The 20,962-nt window shown below is 32.2% G+C and overlaps 5 protein-coding genes across 5 annotated transcripts; 3 read left to right on the top strand and 2 right to left on the bottom strand.

The window, feature by feature from the left end:
• The first annotated feature begins 2,720 nt into the window (after positions 1-2,720).
• LOC110681767 (BURP domain-containing protein BNM2A-like) lies at positions 2,721-3,462 on the top strand. Its single transcript, XM_021857892.1, has 2 exons — positions 2,721-3,104; positions 3,232-3,462. The coding sequence occupies exons 1-2, from the start codon at positions 2,721-2,723 to the stop codon at positions 3,460-3,462; spliced, it is 615 nt and encodes a 204-aa protein (XP_021713584.1).
• A 736-nt stretch (positions 3,463-4,198) lies between these two features.
• Positions 4,199-6,144, bottom strand: LOC110681997. Its single transcript, XM_021858195.1, has 2 exons — positions 5,711-6,144; positions 4,199-4,985 (listed from the first exon to the last, which is right to left on the bottom strand). Exons 1-2 carry the CDS (start codon positions 5,810-5,812, stop codon positions 4,401-4,403), a joined length of 687 nt encoding a protein of 228 aa, XP_021713887.1. The 5' UTR covers positions 5,813-6,144; the 3' UTR covers positions 4,199-4,400.
• A 5,959-nt stretch (positions 6,145-12,103) lies between these two features.
• Positions 12,104-12,598, top strand: LOC110681766 (BURP domain-containing protein BNM2A-like). The gene has a single exon (XM_021857891.1). The coding sequence runs from the start codon at positions 12,104-12,106 to the stop codon at positions 12,596-12,598; it is 495 nt and encodes a 164-aa protein (XP_021713583.1).
• A 5,153-nt stretch (positions 12,599-17,751) lies between these two features.
• LOC110681995 (BURP domain-containing protein BNM2A-like) lies at positions 17,752-19,028 on the top strand. The gene is made up of 2 exons (XM_021858193.1): positions 17,752-17,851; positions 17,988-19,028. Exons 1-2 carry the CDS (start codon positions 17,804-17,806, stop codon positions 18,747-18,749), a joined length of 810 nt encoding a protein of 269 aa, XP_021713885.1. The 5' UTR covers positions 17,752-17,803; the 3' UTR covers positions 18,750-19,028.
• Positions 19,029-19,068: 40 nt separating this feature from the next.
• Positions 19,069-20,962, bottom strand: LOC110681993 (pentatricopeptide repeat-containing protein At1g31790-like). The gene has a single exon (XM_021858190.1). The coding sequence runs from the start codon at positions 20,926-20,928 to the stop codon at positions 19,624-19,626; it is 1,305 nt and encodes a 434-aa protein (XP_021713882.1). The 5' UTR covers positions 20,929-20,962; the 3' UTR covers positions 19,069-19,623.

Genomic DNA, 20,962 nt, shown 5'->3' with positions numbered 1-20,962 from the left:
TATGAAACAGCTAATAGTAAAGCAAGTACTCAAATTAACAGTGTAACAGTAAGGATTATTTTAGTAACATTGTAATTCTTCAGTGAAACAGTTTATTTAGATTCTGAAACAATATCTGAATTCCAGATCTGAATTCCAGCATCTGCACAACTTACATCAGCAACTTACATTGTGTTGCTAATACTGAAACATTATATATTTAACATGAAACAACTTACATAAAATATGAAATAGCTAATAGTAAAGAAAGTACTCAAATTAACAGTGTAACAGTAAGGATTATTTTAGAAAACATTGTAGTTATTCAGTGAAACAGTTTATTAGGATTCTGAAACAATATCTGAATTCCAGTATCTGAATAAGTTACATAAGCAACTTACATTGTGTTGCTAATACTGAAACATTATGTATTTAACATGAAACAACTTACATAAAATATGAAACAGCTAATACTAAAGTAAGTACTCAAATTAACAGTGTAACAGTAAGGATTATTTTCGTAACATTGTAATTATTCAGTGAAACAATTTATTAAGATTCTGAAACAATATATTTACCATCAAGAATGGCAGAGGTCCTGTGAAGTATGCAGCTCCTTCCTTCCATTCTGCTACGGAGTTTATCAGATTCTCAAATGTGTATGTACACCAATCGTAAGTCTTAATTTGTGAGACATTCTCACAGCAATACAAAAATTTAAAATTTAATGTTGAACGAGATGTAGATCGTACACAACAATTTATGGCAGTCACAATGAAATTCCAGATGAATTCATTGGTTACATCTTCATCTTTTTGGGTCTCAATCAGCTGTATTAATGAGGTATTGGTTGGACTTCCATCATCAAATTGATCTCTCCATTTTTGCAGGAAAACCTGCGATTCTTCATCCTCTTCAATCCACTTATTGTCTTTAATTTCTCTCCCTCCAATTGGAAGACCAAATACAACATGGACGTCTTCCGGGAGGACTTCTATCTCCTCTCTATTTGGCAATTGAAGGGAGGCTCTGTCGGGGTTGAACCTTGCCACAAGCTCGTGACAAAAACTGTTTTTGTTAGAATCCAGGTCCAATAGTAGGAAGGACCCAAAGCCTACATCCCTTACAGCTTGCTTGTGAGCTTCCGGAAGTCCTACAATAACATGTTTAATGAATTTGGCTGGTGGAATACGTTGTCTAAATGCCACTTGTTCCTCCTCATCACTGTCTTCTTGCACATGTCTGATTTTTTTCCCCTTCGCAGACTGTACATTTGCTGGAGTTTCCTTCCTTTTTTTTGGCACGGGTACCACTTTTTCCTTATCAACGACCCTAATATAAAATATGAAACAAAATAGATTTAATGCATGAAACAATGTAATTAGTATATGAAACAATACATGTATTTTATGGAACATAATTAGTATAAAATGAAACAGAATTGTTATTATTCCAGAAAATGGAAAACTGAATTAATTTATATATTATAAAATGAAACAGAATTGTTTTTTTAATTTTGAAACAATAACAACAACTTATGGAACAAATCAAAATTACTCTTATAATTCAAAACATAACAACGTTCAGAAACAATGGTTCATTTTTCCGTTATAATAATTCCAAATACAGAAACACTATAACAAAATTATGGAACAAAATTAATTTGATACTAATTTTAAATCCCTAGCTGCAGTAATTTGAAAAATGCCAAAACAAAATCTATATAATTTTTGAAACCCTAAGTATAATTCGCGCGACATTAACAATAAAATTGGAAACATTACTTTGTCAATTGAGCTTCCGTCGTTGGTGGTTGTACGTTTTCCGTCGCTTGTTCGGCTGCAGCGGGAACGCCGGCCTCCTCCGTAGGGTTTTCCCCCTCCACTCCATCCAACTCTCTTCGCAACCTTTCTCTGTTAAAAACCAAACATTTTGAAAATTTAAAACCCTAACTGTTTACATTATCTTATTTTCATCATAATTTACTGAATTATAAAAAACTTACTGAAATTTCTTGAAACTCTCCTTGCTTCGGTAGTTCTTTTTCTGCGTTTGTTCTTTCATTTTGCTAACAAAATCGAGAATGGGTATTTTTGGGTAGTTTTTGGGGTTTTTATAGAACAATGTAGCAGTTACTTCCGTTTTTTTCCCAATGGAAGTTATGGGCGCGAACACAATTGAAGTAAGATAATTGGTTTTTGAAATGATGTAAATTTGTAAGAATAATCGGTGTGTAAGGGAAGCAAACCAACCGTCAGTTTTGATTAGACATTAAAATTGCAGTTTTAAATTTTCGAGGGAAAAGTGATCATTGTCTCAATAAATGCACAATGGGTATACATGTGCATATGTCTAATCTCAGCCGTTAGTTTCATAATTTTTAATGGCATAAGATTGGTTCTCATTTTAACTTGGTTCTCATATAAGGCTTGGTTCTCACATGATCCCTCCCCTATATATATATATATATATATATATATATATATATATATATATATATATATATATATATATATATATATATATATATATAAACTCTATATAGAGAACGCTGATCAATATTTTTATGTTCGGTGTTTCTCACATATATATATAACACTATACTTTTTAATTTCAACCAATAATAAGTAGTTGATCAATGTGTTTTGTTGTGAAATACACCATATTTGTTTTGATGAATTTCTTCTTATACTAATAATGATGAGGTCATGATATGATGCATGTAGTTGGTGAATGCTAATATGGAGAAGTCCCTTGATCAAGTGAAGGAGGACATCAACCAAGTCTTCATACACTACAATAACCTTAATAAGGTTGGATTAAACATCCCAATTTACTTTGGAGGTGCATTTCCTTCTCAAATCCCCCGTTTTCTTCCCAAGGAAAAGGCCGATTTAATGCCTTTCTCATCCCTAGATCTACCCTTTCTTCTACGAGTTTTCGGCTTTGCTCCAAGATCTCCTCAAGCTAGAGCCATGGACAATACGCTAAAGTTGTGTGGGATGAAAATGCACCATGAAACTAAAAAATGTGTTTCCTCCTTAGAGTCTATGCTTGATTTTATTCACGAAACATTTGACAGTTTCAGTAACAGTAATAGTGATAAAAACGATCAATCTCTTAAGGTGTTCAGTACTAGTCCTCTCCTGAAATCTACAAAACTTGTCCAAAATTATACCACAGTGAAACAACCACAACAAGTACCAAGTCCTAAAATGGTTACGTGTCATATGATGACCTATCCTTATGCAGTCTTGCATTGTACGTCATTACCCGGAACCTGAGAACCGTGTGTTCGAGGTTTCATTAAGGGGCGACGATGGAACATCGATGGATGCTATCGTGACTTGTCACATGAACACCTCTAGTTTTGACCCTAATCACGTCGCATTTCACATCTTAGGGTTTAAGCCCGGTGATTTTCCGGTTTGTCATTTCCTTCCTTCAAATGATCTAGTTTGGGTACCTAATGCTAAGAATTAAGGGAGAATTATAGGATGAATAATTCTACTCAATGAATTATTCGTCTGTTTGGATGGTTCATTTACTTTTCTAAGCGTGATTTGTATTTTGTACACATAAATTAAATAAACTTGTTTGCGTTGTTTTAATTTTCAATTGAACTCCACCAAAAAAAAATTCAATTGAATACTTTGTCCTTTTGTTTTACCAATAATGATGTAAATCAAAAATAAAATTGTGTCATGTGAAACATTAAGACATGCATAGTACTATAGTAGGAATTGTTTTTTTTTTTGTTTACTTTTTTGTAATAATGATTAACAACGCATTATTATTGTAATTGATTGTTGAAGAAGAATAATATTTATATATTATTTTTTGGCCGAAGAAAATTATAATCACGATCGATATTAACTTCATGTCTTCATTTTAGCATATATAAAGTAAAAACTAGATATTGCCTTTTAATTTCTCAACAAAAAAAAAAAAAAAAAAAAAAAAAAAAAAAAAAAATCAAAATTTGTCTTTAGGTTCCAATCCCCTTCCAATTATTGTTGCGGATGGTCGAATATGGATCCTCCCTACCAACTGTAATCCCAATCACCACTACATCAACGATCAATTGGTATTGGCGTTTATATTATACATATATAGTTGGATTATTTTGTGGTTTAAATACTTGAAAGGAAATCCATAAGTTGGAAACAACACCAAACATTGCATGACTAAAATAAAAACGTTACATACATACAGCAACTTAGTACTAATCCTTACGCATAACAAAGCATAACTGATGAACGTTCATTCTATCTTAGTACATCAAATAGACTCTAAACAAACCACCTTTATTTATTAATAGACACTTACTTAATTAGCTTACTCATAGTCAGATTAGTCTTATGCCACACTAGATAAACTACGGGGCTTGATCTAGCATACCACACCATTAGCCGGTCTGGCTAGTTGAACTTGAACCCGGTCACAACAGATTTGATAGTTGGCCAAACATCCTTGGTAGGGTTAGCCGCCCCATGGTGCCATTGTAGAACATGGTTAATCTTAGGCTCGAAATCTCTCACAAAATATTTGGCTGTGGATACCTCATCATCATGACTAGCCGCACCATGGTGCCATTGTAGGACATGGTTAGGCTTAGGCACAAAATCTTTCACAAAATATATTGGGGCTACCTCATCATCATCATGACTAGCCGCACCATGGTGCCATTGTAGAACATGGTTAGGCTTAGGCACAAAGTCTTTAACAAAATACGTTGTTGTTTCCCCATTTTCCAATTTAGGATTAGTATCCAAATATTGCCATTGATTAGGCTTAAACTTAAAGTCTTTGACAATTGAATTAAATTTGTGTACATCGTTAGACTTTAAGCCTACTAGGGCTTCAATTGCTTTCTTTCCCCAATACTCGCCGGAGTTTTGGCGTTCCTCGTTCGATTTTATGCCTGAAAGTGTTTCAATTGCTTTCTTTCCCCAGTACTCTCCAACACCGCCGTCGTCGTTACATCCATGAGCTACATTGACAACCTGTACGTATAAATATGTAAAACTATAAGACATATATACATACTACGTTTTCCTTTGTCTCATTTTAGTTGTAACTAATTTTCTAATTTGTGTTTCTCAAATTTAATTTATACAAAAGTAATCTAAAATATAACAATCATTTTTTATTGGGATTGTAATTCCTAATTTTTTAAAATAAAAACACTAAAAAATTTCATGCATGTCATTTGGTGGAGAATATGAAATATCTATCATCAATAATAACATTTAGTATTTCATTTTATCAATAAGTAAAAATATTAAAAATTGAATATTTGGAAAGTATACACCAACACAAATATAATAAAGTTGAAAAATCCCACATTTTTATTTTATTTTATTTTATTTTTAATTTTATTTTTTGTTTTTTTAAAGTATAGATGAACAAAATAAATGATAATCGTATTATGGTAAAAAGGAAAATGTTTTATTTAGGAGAATGAAGGAATTGAAGTACTTCATAGTTAACTGCAAGAAGAAGCTAATGATCCTATTAGTAAAAAAAAAAAAAAAAAAAAAAAAAAAAAAAGAAGCTAATAATCCTATATACTTCATAGTTGAAAGAAAGGTATTTAAGCCAAATATGTTCTCAAATAATATGTACCGAGTATATCTGAGGAAGAATAAAATGTAAAAAAGTACTGTAAAATTTAACCCAAAAAAAAAAAGAGTTGTAGTGCTAAAAGAAGAGGAGATAAATGATTTACCAATAGAAGTGCCAGAAGAAGAGTAGAAGTAATAGATAGCTTCATTTCCGTCAAATGTCTCCAACAACTGTTGTGTATGTTCCCCAGCCAAGCCACTTGCATAAGAGCTATATATAGACTAATATTTCATCATTTTAAAATTTAAATATCTCATGTGGTTAGAGTTTTTCTTTCAATTTCTGAGGATTCTGGGATCAGTAATTCTTGTCACCGGCTTTTATGGCTTTACTTAACCACCCAAATAATAAATTGCTCTCTTTATCCCAAAAGAAAATTGACACGGTCAAACTTTACACATATGCTGATCTATTAGTTTGACCTTATTTATATGTAATTAAATATTAATGAAAATGAAAAAAATTATAATATAAAACTTTATATTAATACCAATCTAACAACATATTTATGACAAAATATGTTTTTGTTATGTTATTCCCTCCGTGTTTTATTAATAAGCATTACAGTTTGACTTTTTTTTACTATTCACATAATGGTTTCAACTGGATTAATTTACTAATATATTAAAATCAAAGATTATTGTATAACACATTGTTGGATTCTTCGTTGTAATGTATACTTTCATATTATAAAATTTTCTATGATTTTACTAGCATATAATTAGATAAATCAATGGTCAAGTCATGTCTTGGTATGAGTATTTGGTCAATGTGTAACACTTATTAAAACACGGAGGGAGTAGTAAAAATTCATAATCAAAGTTAATACATGAATAATGAAAAAAAGTTCATCAACATCTCAGTTATTCTAGGATGAATGGAGTATTAAAAAAATTACAGTTACTATCCTTTTATGATAAGTTCAAAAGTAAATACTAAATATAGGGCATTTAATTATTTATCTAATACGTATTTACTTTAAATATTCTCTTTCCCACCCAAAAAGTTAATTATAAAATGACTTGTTAAACTAGATTGTGAAACATCTATATATAAACATGAAATTTTAATTTGAAACTGAGAAAATATATATTTAAGAGCCAGTAATTGATGCAAAGTAAGTACTCGTTATTTGATTTTAAATTATTGTTTACCCCAGGCGATGTTTCGGAACATACGTTATATGTTATTGTATTATAGTTTTCATGTATTATATATTATTGAAACTTAGGGTCTGTTCTCTTACTTTGAAATGCAGTTCATTTCAATTCAGTTCAGCTCAGTTCAGTTCAGTTCAACTCATAATTTTCTTCTCTTATAAAATATTAATTTCAGTTCAGTTCAGTTCAGCTCAGTTCAGTCAATGAAAACAGGCCCTTAGCTACCAGTGTTACATATATCCTTTTAAAGATTTTTTTAAGGCTATCATCTATTAATTTGTTACATACTCGTATATATAAACTATTGTAGTATATTATACGGCCTTTATTTTAACTTAATTGAAGAAAAAAAAAAGGTTCTAGTGAGATTATTTTAGAAAAATAAGTTTAAATGATTGATAATAAGACCGTGGTTTATGCTTCATACGCGTCCAGGCCAGTAAGTATATAACTTTTATAGAATTTAATCAAGATTAAAATGATACTGGTGTTTTGTTTATAATAAACTATGTACATACGCACTAATGTTACGTACATGTATTTCAATTATAAACGCTACAAGAAATCTTAAGAAAGTTACATCATTTAGATAGGATTAAACAAAAAAAGATTAAAATGAGTAGTGCGATCAATAATTAATCATACTACTTTCGTACAATCGTACATACATAGTAGTATATAGTTTAGGCAAAGGTTGGATAATTGTTTACACATTATCGAGTCCTAATTTTCTTTTAAATCTCCAAGTACATGTGTCTACTCATAAACTGAAATAAATTCTAACTTAAAATTTTACTCTAACTTTTTTTTGAATTGGATTTATTTATAAAATTGACATTTGTTTTAGTCACCTTACTTCCACTTAAATCATTAGAGTAAATTTAGATAAAGTTAATAAGTTCAAAAATATTTTGATAAGATAAATTCATTGAAATTTAAGTTTTAATAAGTGTTATATATTTTAAGTTCATTCTATAGCTAAACTTCAAAAAATGTTGCGTAGACCTGGTCTACAATAATATTATTGTGGACCTAAAGTTTATACACACGTAACTGTTATTATATTCAACATAGTGACCCTTAATTTTAATATAGTAATGACCTTATTTTAAACATGGTAACCTTTTTTAAAACTTGTGTGACCTTTAATGTTATGATGAACTTTAAGTACGACATTATGTTGAATATAGACTTAATTTTAATATAGTGGTCTTTAATAATAATATTACCATTATACTCAAAATTTCATTAAAAAAATGGAAAATGTTACACATAGCCCAAGGCTATATATAAGCATTAAATTTACACTTGAAAATCGTAAAAAGTTGAGAAATCATCAAAATATAAACACTAATAACACTGATATGTGTGTTTTTGTCATGAATTCCTAATTTTATGCAATTTCCAAGAATATATTTAATGTTTATATTTAGCACTTAGGGCTACATATAACATTACCCTAAAAAATTAACCTCTTATAGCTTATGTTAATATAGTGACTTTTTTTTTTTATTAACAAAACAATCATATTGTCTCTAATATTGGTGGTCCACAATAAATTAGTGTGAACCAGGTTCATTTAAGAATTTGTAGCTAAACTTTAGTTTTAATAAGATATTAAGTTGTAATAATTATATATACTACGTATATGTTAAGAAAAGTATAAATTATGTGAGTAATATACACCCTACCCTAAACTTCGACAAATGATAGATGGATATCAAAGAGAATTTGTAAGAGGAAATTACAAATCAATTAATTGTTGTATCTCTCAATTAGATGTTCAAAATAATATGGGACCAATGAAAAGTTTCGAACATCACATGCGTTACTTCCCTCAATTATATCTCTCTCTTGCATTGCATGCTTTTATTTTTGGATAGAATTCTTTCAAAACTTGTTGGAAATAGACTTATAAAAATGCCAAGTGTTAAACCTAAACCAACCAAATTTAAGAACACAAATTGCAATGCATGAATGCTCAAAGACATGCATGCAACATGCAAGACGTACAATTGGTCATTTTTCATCAATTTCTTTAAAATATGTTCCCAAGCCTTTTAACAATATCAAGACAATCATGACCGTTAATAATTTATCCAAACAATCTTATCTTTTAATCTGCAATAGCTATACATGCGCATGCACAATAATAGGCTTATAGTTATGCATAGTATATAGACATGCAAGACGTACAATGTCATTGATTATCTGTTTTTCTAAATAATTCTTTTAATATTTTACGTGCTATGTTTATTAAATTACTTTTGTTAATTCAATCAAAATATCATAATACATAATTACAAATTTTTATACGTTGATAGTCACACCGTGTGGCCGGATTTACTCGAGTTATTCGATCATGAGTTATTCGAATTATTCAGTCAGGTATTATTTGAGAGGTTCGGTCAGGGGTTACTTGAGGGTTTGGTCAGAAGTTACTCGAGGGGTTCGATCAAAGTTACTTTAATTGAGGGGTTGCTTGATCAGGGGTTACTTGAGGGGTCGAGTATCTCCTGATCTGACTGAGTAATTCGAGTAACGAACCATGACCACACGGTGTGGCCAGACATATAGAAAAATCCCCATATATAATAACAAATTAACAATAAGAAAATTTTCGTTAATTGGAGCTTGATATTACAAAATACTACCCATGGAGACAATGTGTTAATGTGGTCGGTGATTATGAGTGAAAAAGTGAGTGTATAAAAAAATGAACATTATAAGAAAGGGTAAAATGGAAAAGTATAATTAAATATCATGAGGAAAGAGGGATAATAGGGTAAAGTATTAAATTAGGTTTGTCAAAAACTCAAAACTATAATAAAGTTAAGTGTAAGGAAATACAAAAGAGAGTCAAATTCATAAATTACGTGAATAATAATATAGATGGTGAATAGCAATGTTACCATAAACAACTTTATCTTTTATACCTAAAACTAAAAATTCCAGCTATAACTATTTCATTTTACTTGTCTCCTTACAACAGGTAGAAAAATAAAATAAAATTAATTAATAAAATCCAAAAACAAAAATGGACTAATAAATAATGTAGTTTTCATATTTTAAAATTTTACTTTACTAGATAAATAAGACCATCTTTGAATTGGAAGTGTACGTCATACTTCCTTTGTTATTTGCCGTTTTTTTTCTTTCAATAACTCGGGATAGAGTTATTGCATTACTTTTTGAAAACAGACTAATTGCAATGCCAAGTGTTAAACAAACTATAAATTAACTGTTATTCATGCACATGCATATTGATAGGCTAATAGTTATGCATGCATAAAGATAAGTACAAATGCAATTCATACAATTGTCATTAGTTTTATGGTTTTTTATTTTTATTTTTATTTTTATTTTTATTCTTTTTTTATTTTATTTTTTTTAAATAGATTAAAACCTAATTTTTTTTAAAGCGAACAACATTCCATATAATTTGATATTGACTATATAACACAGAAGTCTATAACATATATTGTAATAAAGTCAATAGAATCAACTATCTTAAATGGTACGAGTAAAAAAAAAAAGAGGGGTTGGTTGGTAGTTTGGTACACATCAAATTGTAGATAAATTCCACTGGCCTTTTATGACCAAAGGGCAGAGTTATGTTCAAAATAATTCAATGAGATTGGATCAAATCCTAAATTTTAAAAGTTTAAAAAAAAAGACTTACAACTGAAATAAATTACTTAATGTGTGAAGAGATTTGGAGCAATTTGAATACACATATTTATGTAGTTCAATATACGTTATACATTTATACATGTGCAAGATATGTGTAACGTAACATATTTTAGGGAGTAAAGGGAGCAAACTTCGTCTAACAATCCTTAATGATGCTCGCTATTAACCTTAAAACTAGGATGACATTAACATAAGTTTCACCATCATGTACCCCTTCTCGCTAAATTATACTCCCTCCATTACATATTACTCGCAACAAATGAATATTTTATTTCTCACAAATAATACATCTTTGTTGCGAGTAATTCGTAACGGAGGAAGTATATCTAACTATCCTTAAATAATAATCTGTCTTGTTTCTCACAAGTCTCAATACTAAATACTACCTCCGTTTTTTTTAGTTGACACCTTTTTCTTTTCACGCTTGTCAATGTACTATTTTAACGTTTAATATCTTTATATCTCAACATTGTAAAATTATAAAAAGTATATTTTAATAAAATATACCTTGAGACGATTCAAACAAGATCCCACTTGATTATATTTTGTCATAGCTATTAATCATAAAAGTTAGTCAAAGTGTAATTAATGAATAGTGTAAAAGTCAAATAATATCAACTAAAAAAACGGAGAAAGTATCTCAAACATGGTGTGAATTTTAATTTATGTGAGAATCTTGATTTGAATTAGTCTTAATTTAAAATTAAAATTAAAATTCACATCAATTCAAATATTTTCCGATCCGATGACATTAAGAGTCTTAAACTCCTCATTCATCTTAATATCATCGGATCGGAAAATATTTGAATTGATACACACATCCAAGGAACACCTTATTTTGCTACAGTAACTTACATAGTATTGATGGGTGAACACATATATATGCTACAGGCTTAAAATCTAACTATTTCTCAATCACTCTTACATAATGTATGAGTACATGATAAAATAAGAAATAATAATACAAAAATCAATCAGTGTGATATGATTAATTAACACTCTATTCTCTTCAACTTATTATGATTTTGATTAGAAAAAAAAAATATATATTCAATTTTTACATTAACATATTCAGACATACAGAGTAATAATTTTGCAGCAACTTTTGTTAAGATGATTTAAGAATGAACCGAAGAAATTGAAGAGACTGTAGACTAGATGTCTTAAAATCCTCTCTTTTAAAATTTACTTATCCATATTTTCTTTTCTTTGTTATCATATAGAGTAGGCCCATAATTGAATAAATATTTACTTCTTATCCGCTTATAAATAGAAACCCAAGTTTTTGACCAATGTACTCAAATCATAAGCAACATCCACAAACATCTCATCCAATCAACTAACAAAATGAAGATGTTTTTGGGTTTCCTAAGTTCAGCCGTACTCCTTTTGGTGGTAATTTCTCTACTCCCAGCTTAAATTGTTTAGCGATATAAATTGCAAGTCTTATTTATATGTACAAAAAAAAAAAAAAAAAAAAAAAAAAAAAAAAAAAACCTACTTTAATTTAGGAAAAGTCCATATTTTGAATTAATTTACAACATAATTTAATACATCCTACATATACTAATATTTATATTTGAAATGTTATTGGATTTGTCGCGGTATATTTTCATATTATCAACTTTTTATAATTCCGTTCCATGCAGGTTGTGAGTGCTAGAGATGTTGATTTCACCAAGAAGTCCGAGTTCAAAGAATCCGACTATGTATTCTTCAACTACAACGACCTCAAGGTCGGAGCAAAAATGCCAATTTACTTCGGAGGTGCATTCGACACCGAAATCCCACATTTTCTTCCTAAGGATAAAGCCGAAATGATCCCATTCTCATCCCAAAAACTCCCATTCCTCCTTAACTATTTCGGTTTCCAACCCGAATCACCTCAAGCTAAAGCCATGGAATACAATCTCAAAAAATGCGAGGGAGAAATCCCCGACGCTAAAGGAGCCAAAAAATGTGTCACCTCCTTAGACTCCATGATCGATTTCGTTCGCCAAACCTTTAAAACTAGTTCTACAAACAACGGTGGTCAATTATTTGATGACCTTAAGGTGTTGAGTACTAGTCCACTCCCGAAATCGGCTAAAGTATTCCAACCTTACACAATCATTGAACAACCAAAAAATAGTACCTAGTCCTAAAATGACCGCGTGTCACATGCTGACTTATCCTTACGCGGTGTACTATTGCCATAACCCTGACCCTGAAAACTGAGTTTACGAAATCAGTTTGGTGGGTGAAGATGGTACTCGTGTTAATGCGATTGCTAGTTGCCACATGAATTCAAATGCATTTGACGCTGATCTCGCCGTGTTCCGTATGTTTAACACACAGCCTGGTTCACCAATGTGCCATTTCCTTTTCTTCTGATGGACTACTTTGGGTGCCTGCTAACCCATCCTCGGTCTAATTGTACTGCGGCTACTAGTACGAGTTCATTTAATGAGGCAAGAAAGATGGTACTTCACTCTAATCGGAATTGAATAAGTCGATCTGTTAGTGTTGTTTTGTTCTTCTTTTGATGTATGTTTTTATTATCGATCAACCGTGTACTTAATCATCGATTAATAAAATCTTGTTTTATGTACTTGCTATTATGTTTTATATTTTTTGTATTTCCTTTGTTCACTCTTAGTTGCAACGTTTTACACGCGCCAATCACCATTTTCCTGGAATGATCAGTTTGAAATTTTTCATTGTAAAACTTTAAATTTCAAATATCTTTAATCAAATAACTAACATTAATAAAAATAAATTACACTATGAAAGCATAAACCAAGTCGAATCTGATAAAATCTTAAGTAATTACTAGATCTGTCAAAAGTTGATCCGACCCGAAATACCGACTCAAATCCGATTATTAACCGACCTATCTGAACCCAAAAAAATGGTGACCCAAACCTGACCAGACTCGACCTGAAACCAACCCTAGACCCGAGTTGACCCGAGTATGTGATACCCAAACCCGAACATATATGAACTGACCTGGAGATAACCCGACCCGAATGTAACACGTAATTTATTGACCTGAACCGAACCTGACTTGAACCGAAATTGACCCAAACCTGTTTTAACCCGTCAAAACCCGAATTTAACTCGACCCCAAGATGTATTCCCTAGAATTTCAAGACTTTTCGACACCTGAACCGATTACTCCAAAAATTCTCAAAAAGCATAGATATAGCATTCAATAATTTATGAATTTTTTGACTTTTTTTTGCCCGGAAATAAAAATTTCCGAAATGTTCACCAAGGTGTCTAATACCCTCCGGGAGTCCAATTGGGTAGGTATAACCATCCAATTTGCCTTTAAATGACCAATTTACCGGTTTACAACTTGCGCCGATTTCATTAACTCAAGTCTACCACAAACACTTATGACAACATATAATGATCATATATGGTTCCAAATGCCATTATATGACCCTAAGATGTATACCCTATAATCTAATGACTTTTCGACACCGGGCCACGAAACCTCCAAAATTTCTTTAAAAACGTGGATATTAGCCTTCAATTTTGGAATTTTTTTACTTATTTTCGCCCAGGAATAAAAATTGCCGAAATGTTTACCATAGTCCCTTATATCCTCTGGGAGTCCAATTGGGTGATTGGAACCATCCAATTTGCCTTTAAACGGCTAATTTACCAAATTACAACTTGCACCAATTTCATTAATTCAAGCCTACCACGAACATTTATGACAATATATAATGATCATATATGGTTTCAAACGGCATTATATGACCCCGAGATATATCCCCTAAAATCTCAAGTCTTTCCAAAACCGGCCCCGAAACTTCAAAAAAAAATTCAAAAATCGTGTTTCAATTTTGGAATTTTTTTACTTTTATTCGCTCGGAAATAAAAATTGCCGAAATTTTTACCATGGTCACTAATACCCTCCGGGAATCCAATTGGCTAGGCGGAACCATCCAATTTGCCTTTAAACGACCAATTTACCGGTTTACAACTTGCACCGATTTCATTAACTCAAGCCTACCACGAACATTTATGACAACATATTATGATCATATATGGTTCCAAACGGCATTATATGACCCTGAGATGTATCACCTAAAATCTCAATGCTTTTCGATACTAGGCCCCGAAACATTCGAATTTTCTCAAAAAGCGTGGATATTAGCCTTCAATTTTCGAATTTTTTTGACTATTTTTCGCCCGGATATAAAAATTGCCGAAATGTTTACCATGGTCTCTAATACCCTCAGGGAGTCCAATTGGGTGTTTGGAACCATCCATCTTTTAAATGACTAATTTATCGGTTTAAAACTTGCACCGATTTCATTAATAGCCTACCACGTACATTTATGACAACAAATAATGATTATATATGGTTCCAAACGACATTATATGACCCCGGGATGTATTACCAAAAATTTCAAAACTTTTCGACACCAGACTCCTAAACCTCCAAAATTTCTCAAAAAGCGTGCGTGGATATTAGCTTTTAATTTTGGATTTTTTTTTTTTTTTTTTTTTTGCCCGTAAATAAAAATTGCCGAAATGTTTACCATGGTACTTAATACCCTACGGGAGTCCAATTGGGTGTGTGGAACCATCCACTTTGCTGTTAAATGACCAATTTACCAGTTTAAAACTTGCACCGATTTACCGGTTTAGAACGGCTAATTTAATTAAATTGCATCGAGCCTGACTTGGACTGAAATTTACCCTAACCCATTTTAACCCGTCCTAATCCGTTTTAATCAAAACCCGAATTTAACTCGACTTGTTACTAACCTAACCTATATTCAGCCCGACCCGTTTCTAACCTGACCCGAATTTAACCCAACCTGTTACAAACCCGACCCGAAATCAACCCGACTTGTTATTGACCTGACCCAAATTCAACCCGACCCGAATTTTGCCAGACTTATTACTTACTCGACCCAAAAATTCAATCGATCTGTTACTAACTTGACTCGAAATTAACACGACTTGTGATTGACCCGACCTAAATTCAACCCAAATTGTTCCTGACCCGATTTCAAATCACCTTAAATACAATTTAGACCACCTTATTGTTGTTGATCAAAACATTTTGTATATGAAGACCAAGTCGGTCTAGGCCAGCAAAAGAAAGGAGCATCATCCTCAAATTTAAGAGTTAAATATAGTATATATTTGTTGTATGGCCAAAGGAGATAATTATCTTCCTAAATTATAGACAATAGTTCCCTAGTATATCGTCATATATATTATAGTCAAAGGAAATAATTAGCTTTATAAAAATGATAATTATCTATTTATAGTTAGTTGAACCCGAATATGACCTGACTTGGAAATGATTCGACCTGATTGTAACCTGTAAATTATTGACTTGAACATAACCTGACTTGAATCCGAGAATGACCCGACTTAGATTCGTTGATTTAAAGATTCTTCTCTATTATCCTTTTTTTTTAACCATTTTGCACATTTTCAAGCTAAATAATAATTGTAAAAAAAATATAAAAAAAATTGGAATGTATTATTGCATTAAGTTCAAAGATAAAAGAACAGATGAAGTAAAAATATTGTATACCTCAATTTCTAAATACTCACAACACTTTTTTTTTTTTTTGTCGGTTTAGAATATTTGCAACACTTTCTATTTGATGACTTAAACCACTACATATTGTTTCTTCCTCCCAATAAGCCACTTCACAAATATTTAATTATTTATCCCTTTCACTACTCAATTAATCCTTTATTATTCTATCACCTATAAACTATTAAAAATACTCTCATTAAGGACATGTTCCAATAAATTCAATACAGTTCAGTTCTATTCAGTTCAGTTCCATTGTTCAATAAATTCAGTCCAGTTTAGTCAATCGGACCCTAAAAGCACATATATTGATACACATAAAATTATTCATTTTCATACATTATCCACAACACTTCTAAAAATCACCTTCAAACTCAAATATTGCAAACAATGTTTAAAAAATGGAGGTAGTAGTTACTCATCCATGTCAGAAAAAATTCCCCGGGATATTCAAGAATGTCACGCGTTACTTCAATTCCCCCAATCATTTCTCTTGCAATGCATCCTTTTTTCATTTTTATTTAAAGACAGGATTCTTTCACTACTTGTTGAAAACAGACTAATGAAAATGCCAAGTGTTAATCTAACCCATAAACTAAGAATTATATATCTAGCCTTTAACAATGGCTAGATGATCCTGGCCCTTAACATTCTCCGGAGCTATGCATGCACATGCATAAATAGGCTAATAGCTATGCATGCATTGTATATATAGACATGCAATACGCACAATTGTCATTTCTTATCTTATTATTTTTTTAATACTATTGTTTTATTTTTGTTTTTTAGAAATAAATTAGGAACCAATTAAGTTTGTCAAATAAATTAAAATTAAGGATGATAAGATTTAACCAATAGGCTATGGACTTAATTTTCAGGTCTATATATTTCCATTTATTAATATGCAATTGTACAGGGATACCATTAAATATTGCATGATTTAGTAATTGAAACCTACTTCAAATCTTCAATAATGCATATCTTTAACCGTTTATATTGTTAATTAAAAAAAATTACAATGTGAAAAATATAAATTAAAATGAATAAAACAAGGCCTAAATAATTATATTTTTCCTTACGAAAAAATAGGGATTATAGTGTGAATATGAAAATGTTTCATCTTAAAAATGGAATAATATGTAAAATTAAGGTCATGAAATCAAATCTTAAACAAAGATTGTTTAAAGGTTTTCTAACACACTACGAAATTATAATAATCACTCTTTACTTGACACACCTTTTTTTTTGGAAAGCTTGGGGCTTTATTAATGCAAAGTCAAAGTATTTTAGAGCATGTAAGGGGTAATTAATCTTATATGAACAATGATTAACCTAAATTTGCTCTACTCCAAAAGCACTAATCTAGCGAGGTAATGAGCAACATAATTGCACTCAATGCATCAACTTTAGTTGGACACACTAATTACACTCAATGCATCAACTTCTTTAGACTACACACTACTAGTTACACTCAATAACACACTCAAAATTTAGAAGGATCAAATCAAATTAGAGAACAGACTAAAATTTTATAGACCAATTAAACCTTAATATTGCCTTACCAAGTACGGAGTATACATTTATTAAGAACATGCACTTGTTAAAAATCTACAAAGTACTACTTGTATTATTTCTTTTTTACCCAATTCCTATAGTGTAGGCCCCATGCTTGATTAAATTACTAATTCTTATCCGCTTATAAATAGCAACTCAAGTTTTTGACGAATGTACTCAAAACTAAAACTAATATCCACAAACATCTCACCCAATCAAATCAACAAGTAAGATGAAGATGTTTTTGGGTTTCCTCAGTTCAGCCGTTCTGTTTTTGGTGGTAATTTCTCTATCTACAAACTCTTAGTCATATATTGTTGAGCAATATATAATGTTATTTGTACATATTATAAGGAAATACTGTATACTTTAATTATTTACGTACCATATATTAATATATGAATGCATGCATGCAGGTTGTGAGCGCTAGAGATGTTGAGTTCAGCAAGAAGTCTGAGTTCAACGAGGCAGACTATGTGTTCTTCAACTACAACGATCTCAGAGTCGGCGCGAAAATGCCAATTTACTTTGGTGGTGCATTTGATTCTGAAGTCCCAAATTTTCTACCTAAGGAAAAGGCTGATATGATCCCTTTCTCTTCACAAAAACTTCCCTTTCTTCTTAACTATTTCGGCTTCCAGCGGGAGTCTCCTCAAGCGAAAGCAATGGAATACAGTCTCAAAAAGTGTGAAGGTGAAATCCCTGATGCCCAAGGAGCCAAAAAATGTGTTACCTCTTTGGACTCTATGATCGATTTTGTTCGTGAAACCTTTAAAATTAGTAACACCGGTAATGGTGGTCAGTTGTTTGATGATGTTAAGGTATTGAGTACAAGTCCACTCCCAAAATCCGCCAAAGTATTCCAACCTTACACCATCATTGAACAACCTAAAAGAGTACCTAGTCCTAAAATGACCGCTTGTCACATGCTGACTTATCCCTACGCCGTCTACTATTGCCATAACCCTGACCCTGAAAACCAAGTGTACGAAATTACTTTGATGGGTGAGGATGGTACTCGTGTTAACGCTGTTGCTAGTTGCCACATGAATTCTAAGGCCTTTGACCCTAACCTAATGGTCTTCCGTATGTTTAACACTCAGCCAGGCTCCCCTGTTTGCCACTTCCTTTCTTCTGATGGTCTACTTTGGGTTCCTGCTAACCCAACCTCGCTCTAGATTGAACTACTGCTACTTCTAGTGCACGTTGATTTATGATTCAAGAAGATTGGTACTCCACTTTCATAGTCGGATCCCCTCTATCAAGTAAGGAAAAGTCGAACTGTTAGTGTTGTTTTGTTCTTGTTTTAACTTTCTAATGTTTTAACTTGGTCATGTACTCATGTAAAGGACTCCCATAAACTAGCAAGTGTAGCTAGTGTTAATTGGGTCCTCTAAGTGTCTGTTTTTATCAACAGATGTGTACTTATCATCGATTAATAAAATAAACTTTGTGTACGTACTACTGTGTCTTCATTCTACCTTTAACTCAGATTAAAAGTCACCAGATATCGAGTTCATATCAAAGATAAACAAACTGATTTTCATAAACTAGAAGCCAGTGCTACTGATAACATATACAGATAACAGACCATCTGAAATATACTCATATAAACAAGCTGTTCAAAATGATACTCATATAGTCATATGTACAAATTTGTACACGAATTCAGGCAAACAACATGTAATATAAACACTAAATGGTCTGTTGAAACGACATGTATTACCTGATCTAGTGCAAAATCTCCCAATGCAAGCTTTGCTGCTAAGTTGACCGATTATCAGTTTTCCATGAGTACCATGACAGGGCAGTATTGATGCAGGAGACCAAATAATGGCTAGCAAATTTCGTAGATGAATGCTTCCGTATATATCTCAGGTCGAACATACAACAAGAGATCGTGTCATTCGTTAAGTTTGAGTCATCCATTAGCAAATCGAAACCCATCAATACACATCTCTAGCAGAACTTGCTTACAATATCACATAGGATCAGTTCTGTAACCCGGGTTTGATATTATCATCCTTACAAAACTGTTCCTGTTAGTATTCATCATGTTATTTCTAGCTTCAGACTACCACAGGCAAGCCTGACTTCATCCATTACTGATTTCTGTGGTTTCAGACCTGCAGCCTTCATTTCGTACAAGGTCTTTAAGGCGTCAATGTACGATCCATGGTGTATAAAACCAGTAACCATAGCGTTCCAACACGCATTGTTTCGTTTCCTGTGATCCATACTGTCAAAAACTCTCTTAGCATCATTCAACAATCCACATCTACCATACATGTCAATAAGAGCACACATCACAAAAACACAACTGTCCAACCCGAGTTTTATAGCATTAGCATGAACTTGTTGTCCAAACAATCCACCATCACCAACTCTTCCACAAGCCTTAAGAACATTAGAAAATGTATACTCGTTCATCCTAACTCCGGCCTCGCCCATCACCCGAAAAAGTCTTATCACCTCTCCAAAACATTGTTTGCGGCCATTGTTAACAATAACACCAGTCCAAAGCACAGTATCGCGGTGATCAACCACTCGAATAAGGTCAAAGAACACATGATTAGCCTCCATTAAACACCCAGATTTTCCATAGAATTCAACCAAAGCAGTATCAACCACTAATCCTCTATCATAACCCATTTTAAGCATCCACCCATGAACCATCTTCCCTAAATCAACCTCCTTTAAATGTACACAAGCCTTAAGAAAACTAACCAAAACAATTTCCAAACCCGAATCAAACTCCTGATAAACAAAATATCGATGCATATTCACAAACAACTCCAAAGCTTCCTCAAAAAGATGATTATCAATAAGGGCAGCCATCACAATAGCCAAAGAAATAAAATTTCTGTGCGGCATTTCATCGAACAGTTGGTGTGCAACATCAAAACAACCGCAACTTACAAGCATCAATAAAATTCGATTAAGCAAACACAACCCAGAAGAACCCTTTAAAAACCTAACAATCCCAGCATTTTTCTTCATGTGGGTATAAATTCCTGCTGCTTCAATGGCGTCTTGCTTTTGGGTACATTCAACAACAAGAGAAGCATAAATATCTGGGGTAACAACAACTCCAAGACCATCCATTAAGCGTAGAACATCAAAGATTCTGTTATTTATATTGCAAATTTGATTATTTTGATGTTGAGGCGGCGACGGCGGCGGCGGTGGCGGTGAGATGGTGGTGGTTTTATGCAGGGGTTGTCGGAGAAGGGTGGTTTTAAGAGGGAAAATGGGTTTGAGAATTGAAGGGGGGTGTTTTTGTTTTGGGGTTGGTTGAATGAAACGAGTAATGGAAGTTGTAGTTGTAATTGGGGAGTTGAGATTAATGAGTTCCATTATTCTCCACCATTTGCGTTTGGGTTCAAGGGAT

Source organism: Chenopodium quinoa, unplaced genomic scaffold, assembly GCF_001683475.1.
Source record: "Chenopodium quinoa cultivar QQ74 unplaced genomic scaffold, ASM168347v1, whole genome shotgun sequence".
NCBI lineage: Eukaryota > Viridiplantae > Streptophyta > Magnoliopsida > Caryophyllales > Amaranthaceae > Chenopodium > Chenopodium quinoa.
Note: the sequence above shows the minus strand (reverse complement) of the source record. Positions and strands in the feature narration are given on the sequence as shown.

Excerpts from the sequence above, each read along its gene's own strand:
- LOC110681767 (XM_021857892.1), top strand. The coding sequence starts at position 2,721 with ATGGAGAAGTCCCTTGATCAAGTGAAGGAGGACATCAACCAAGTCTTC. Across the intron at positions 3,105-3,231 it reads AAAACGATCAATCTCTTAAG|TCTTGCATTGTACGTCATTA; the intron begins GTGTTCAGTACT and ends ATCCTTATGCAG.
- LOC110681997 (XM_021858195.1), bottom strand. The coding sequence starts at position 5,812 with ATGCAAGTGGCTTGGCTGGGGAACATACACAACAGTTGTTGGAGACAT. Across the intron at positions 4,986-5,710 it reads TTCTTCTGGCACTTCTATTG|GTTGTCAATGTAGCTCATGG; the intron begins GTAAATCATTTA and ends TTATACGTACAG.
- LOC110681766 (XM_021857891.1), top strand. The coding sequence starts at position 12,104 with ATGCAGGTTGTGAGTGCTAGAGATGTTGATTTCACCAAGAAGTCCGAG.
- LOC110681995 (XM_021858193.1), top strand. The coding sequence starts at position 17,804 with ATGAAGATGTTTTTGGGTTTCCTCAGTTCAGCCGTTCTGTTTTTGGTG. Across the intron at positions 17,852-17,987 it reads CAGCCGTTCTGTTTTTGGTG|GTTGTGAGCGCTAGAGATGT; the intron begins GTAATTTCTCTA and ends GCATGCATGCAG.
- LOC110681993 (XM_021858190.1), bottom strand. The coding sequence starts at position 20,928 with ATGGAACTCATTAATCTCAACTCCCCAATTACAACTACAACTTCCATT.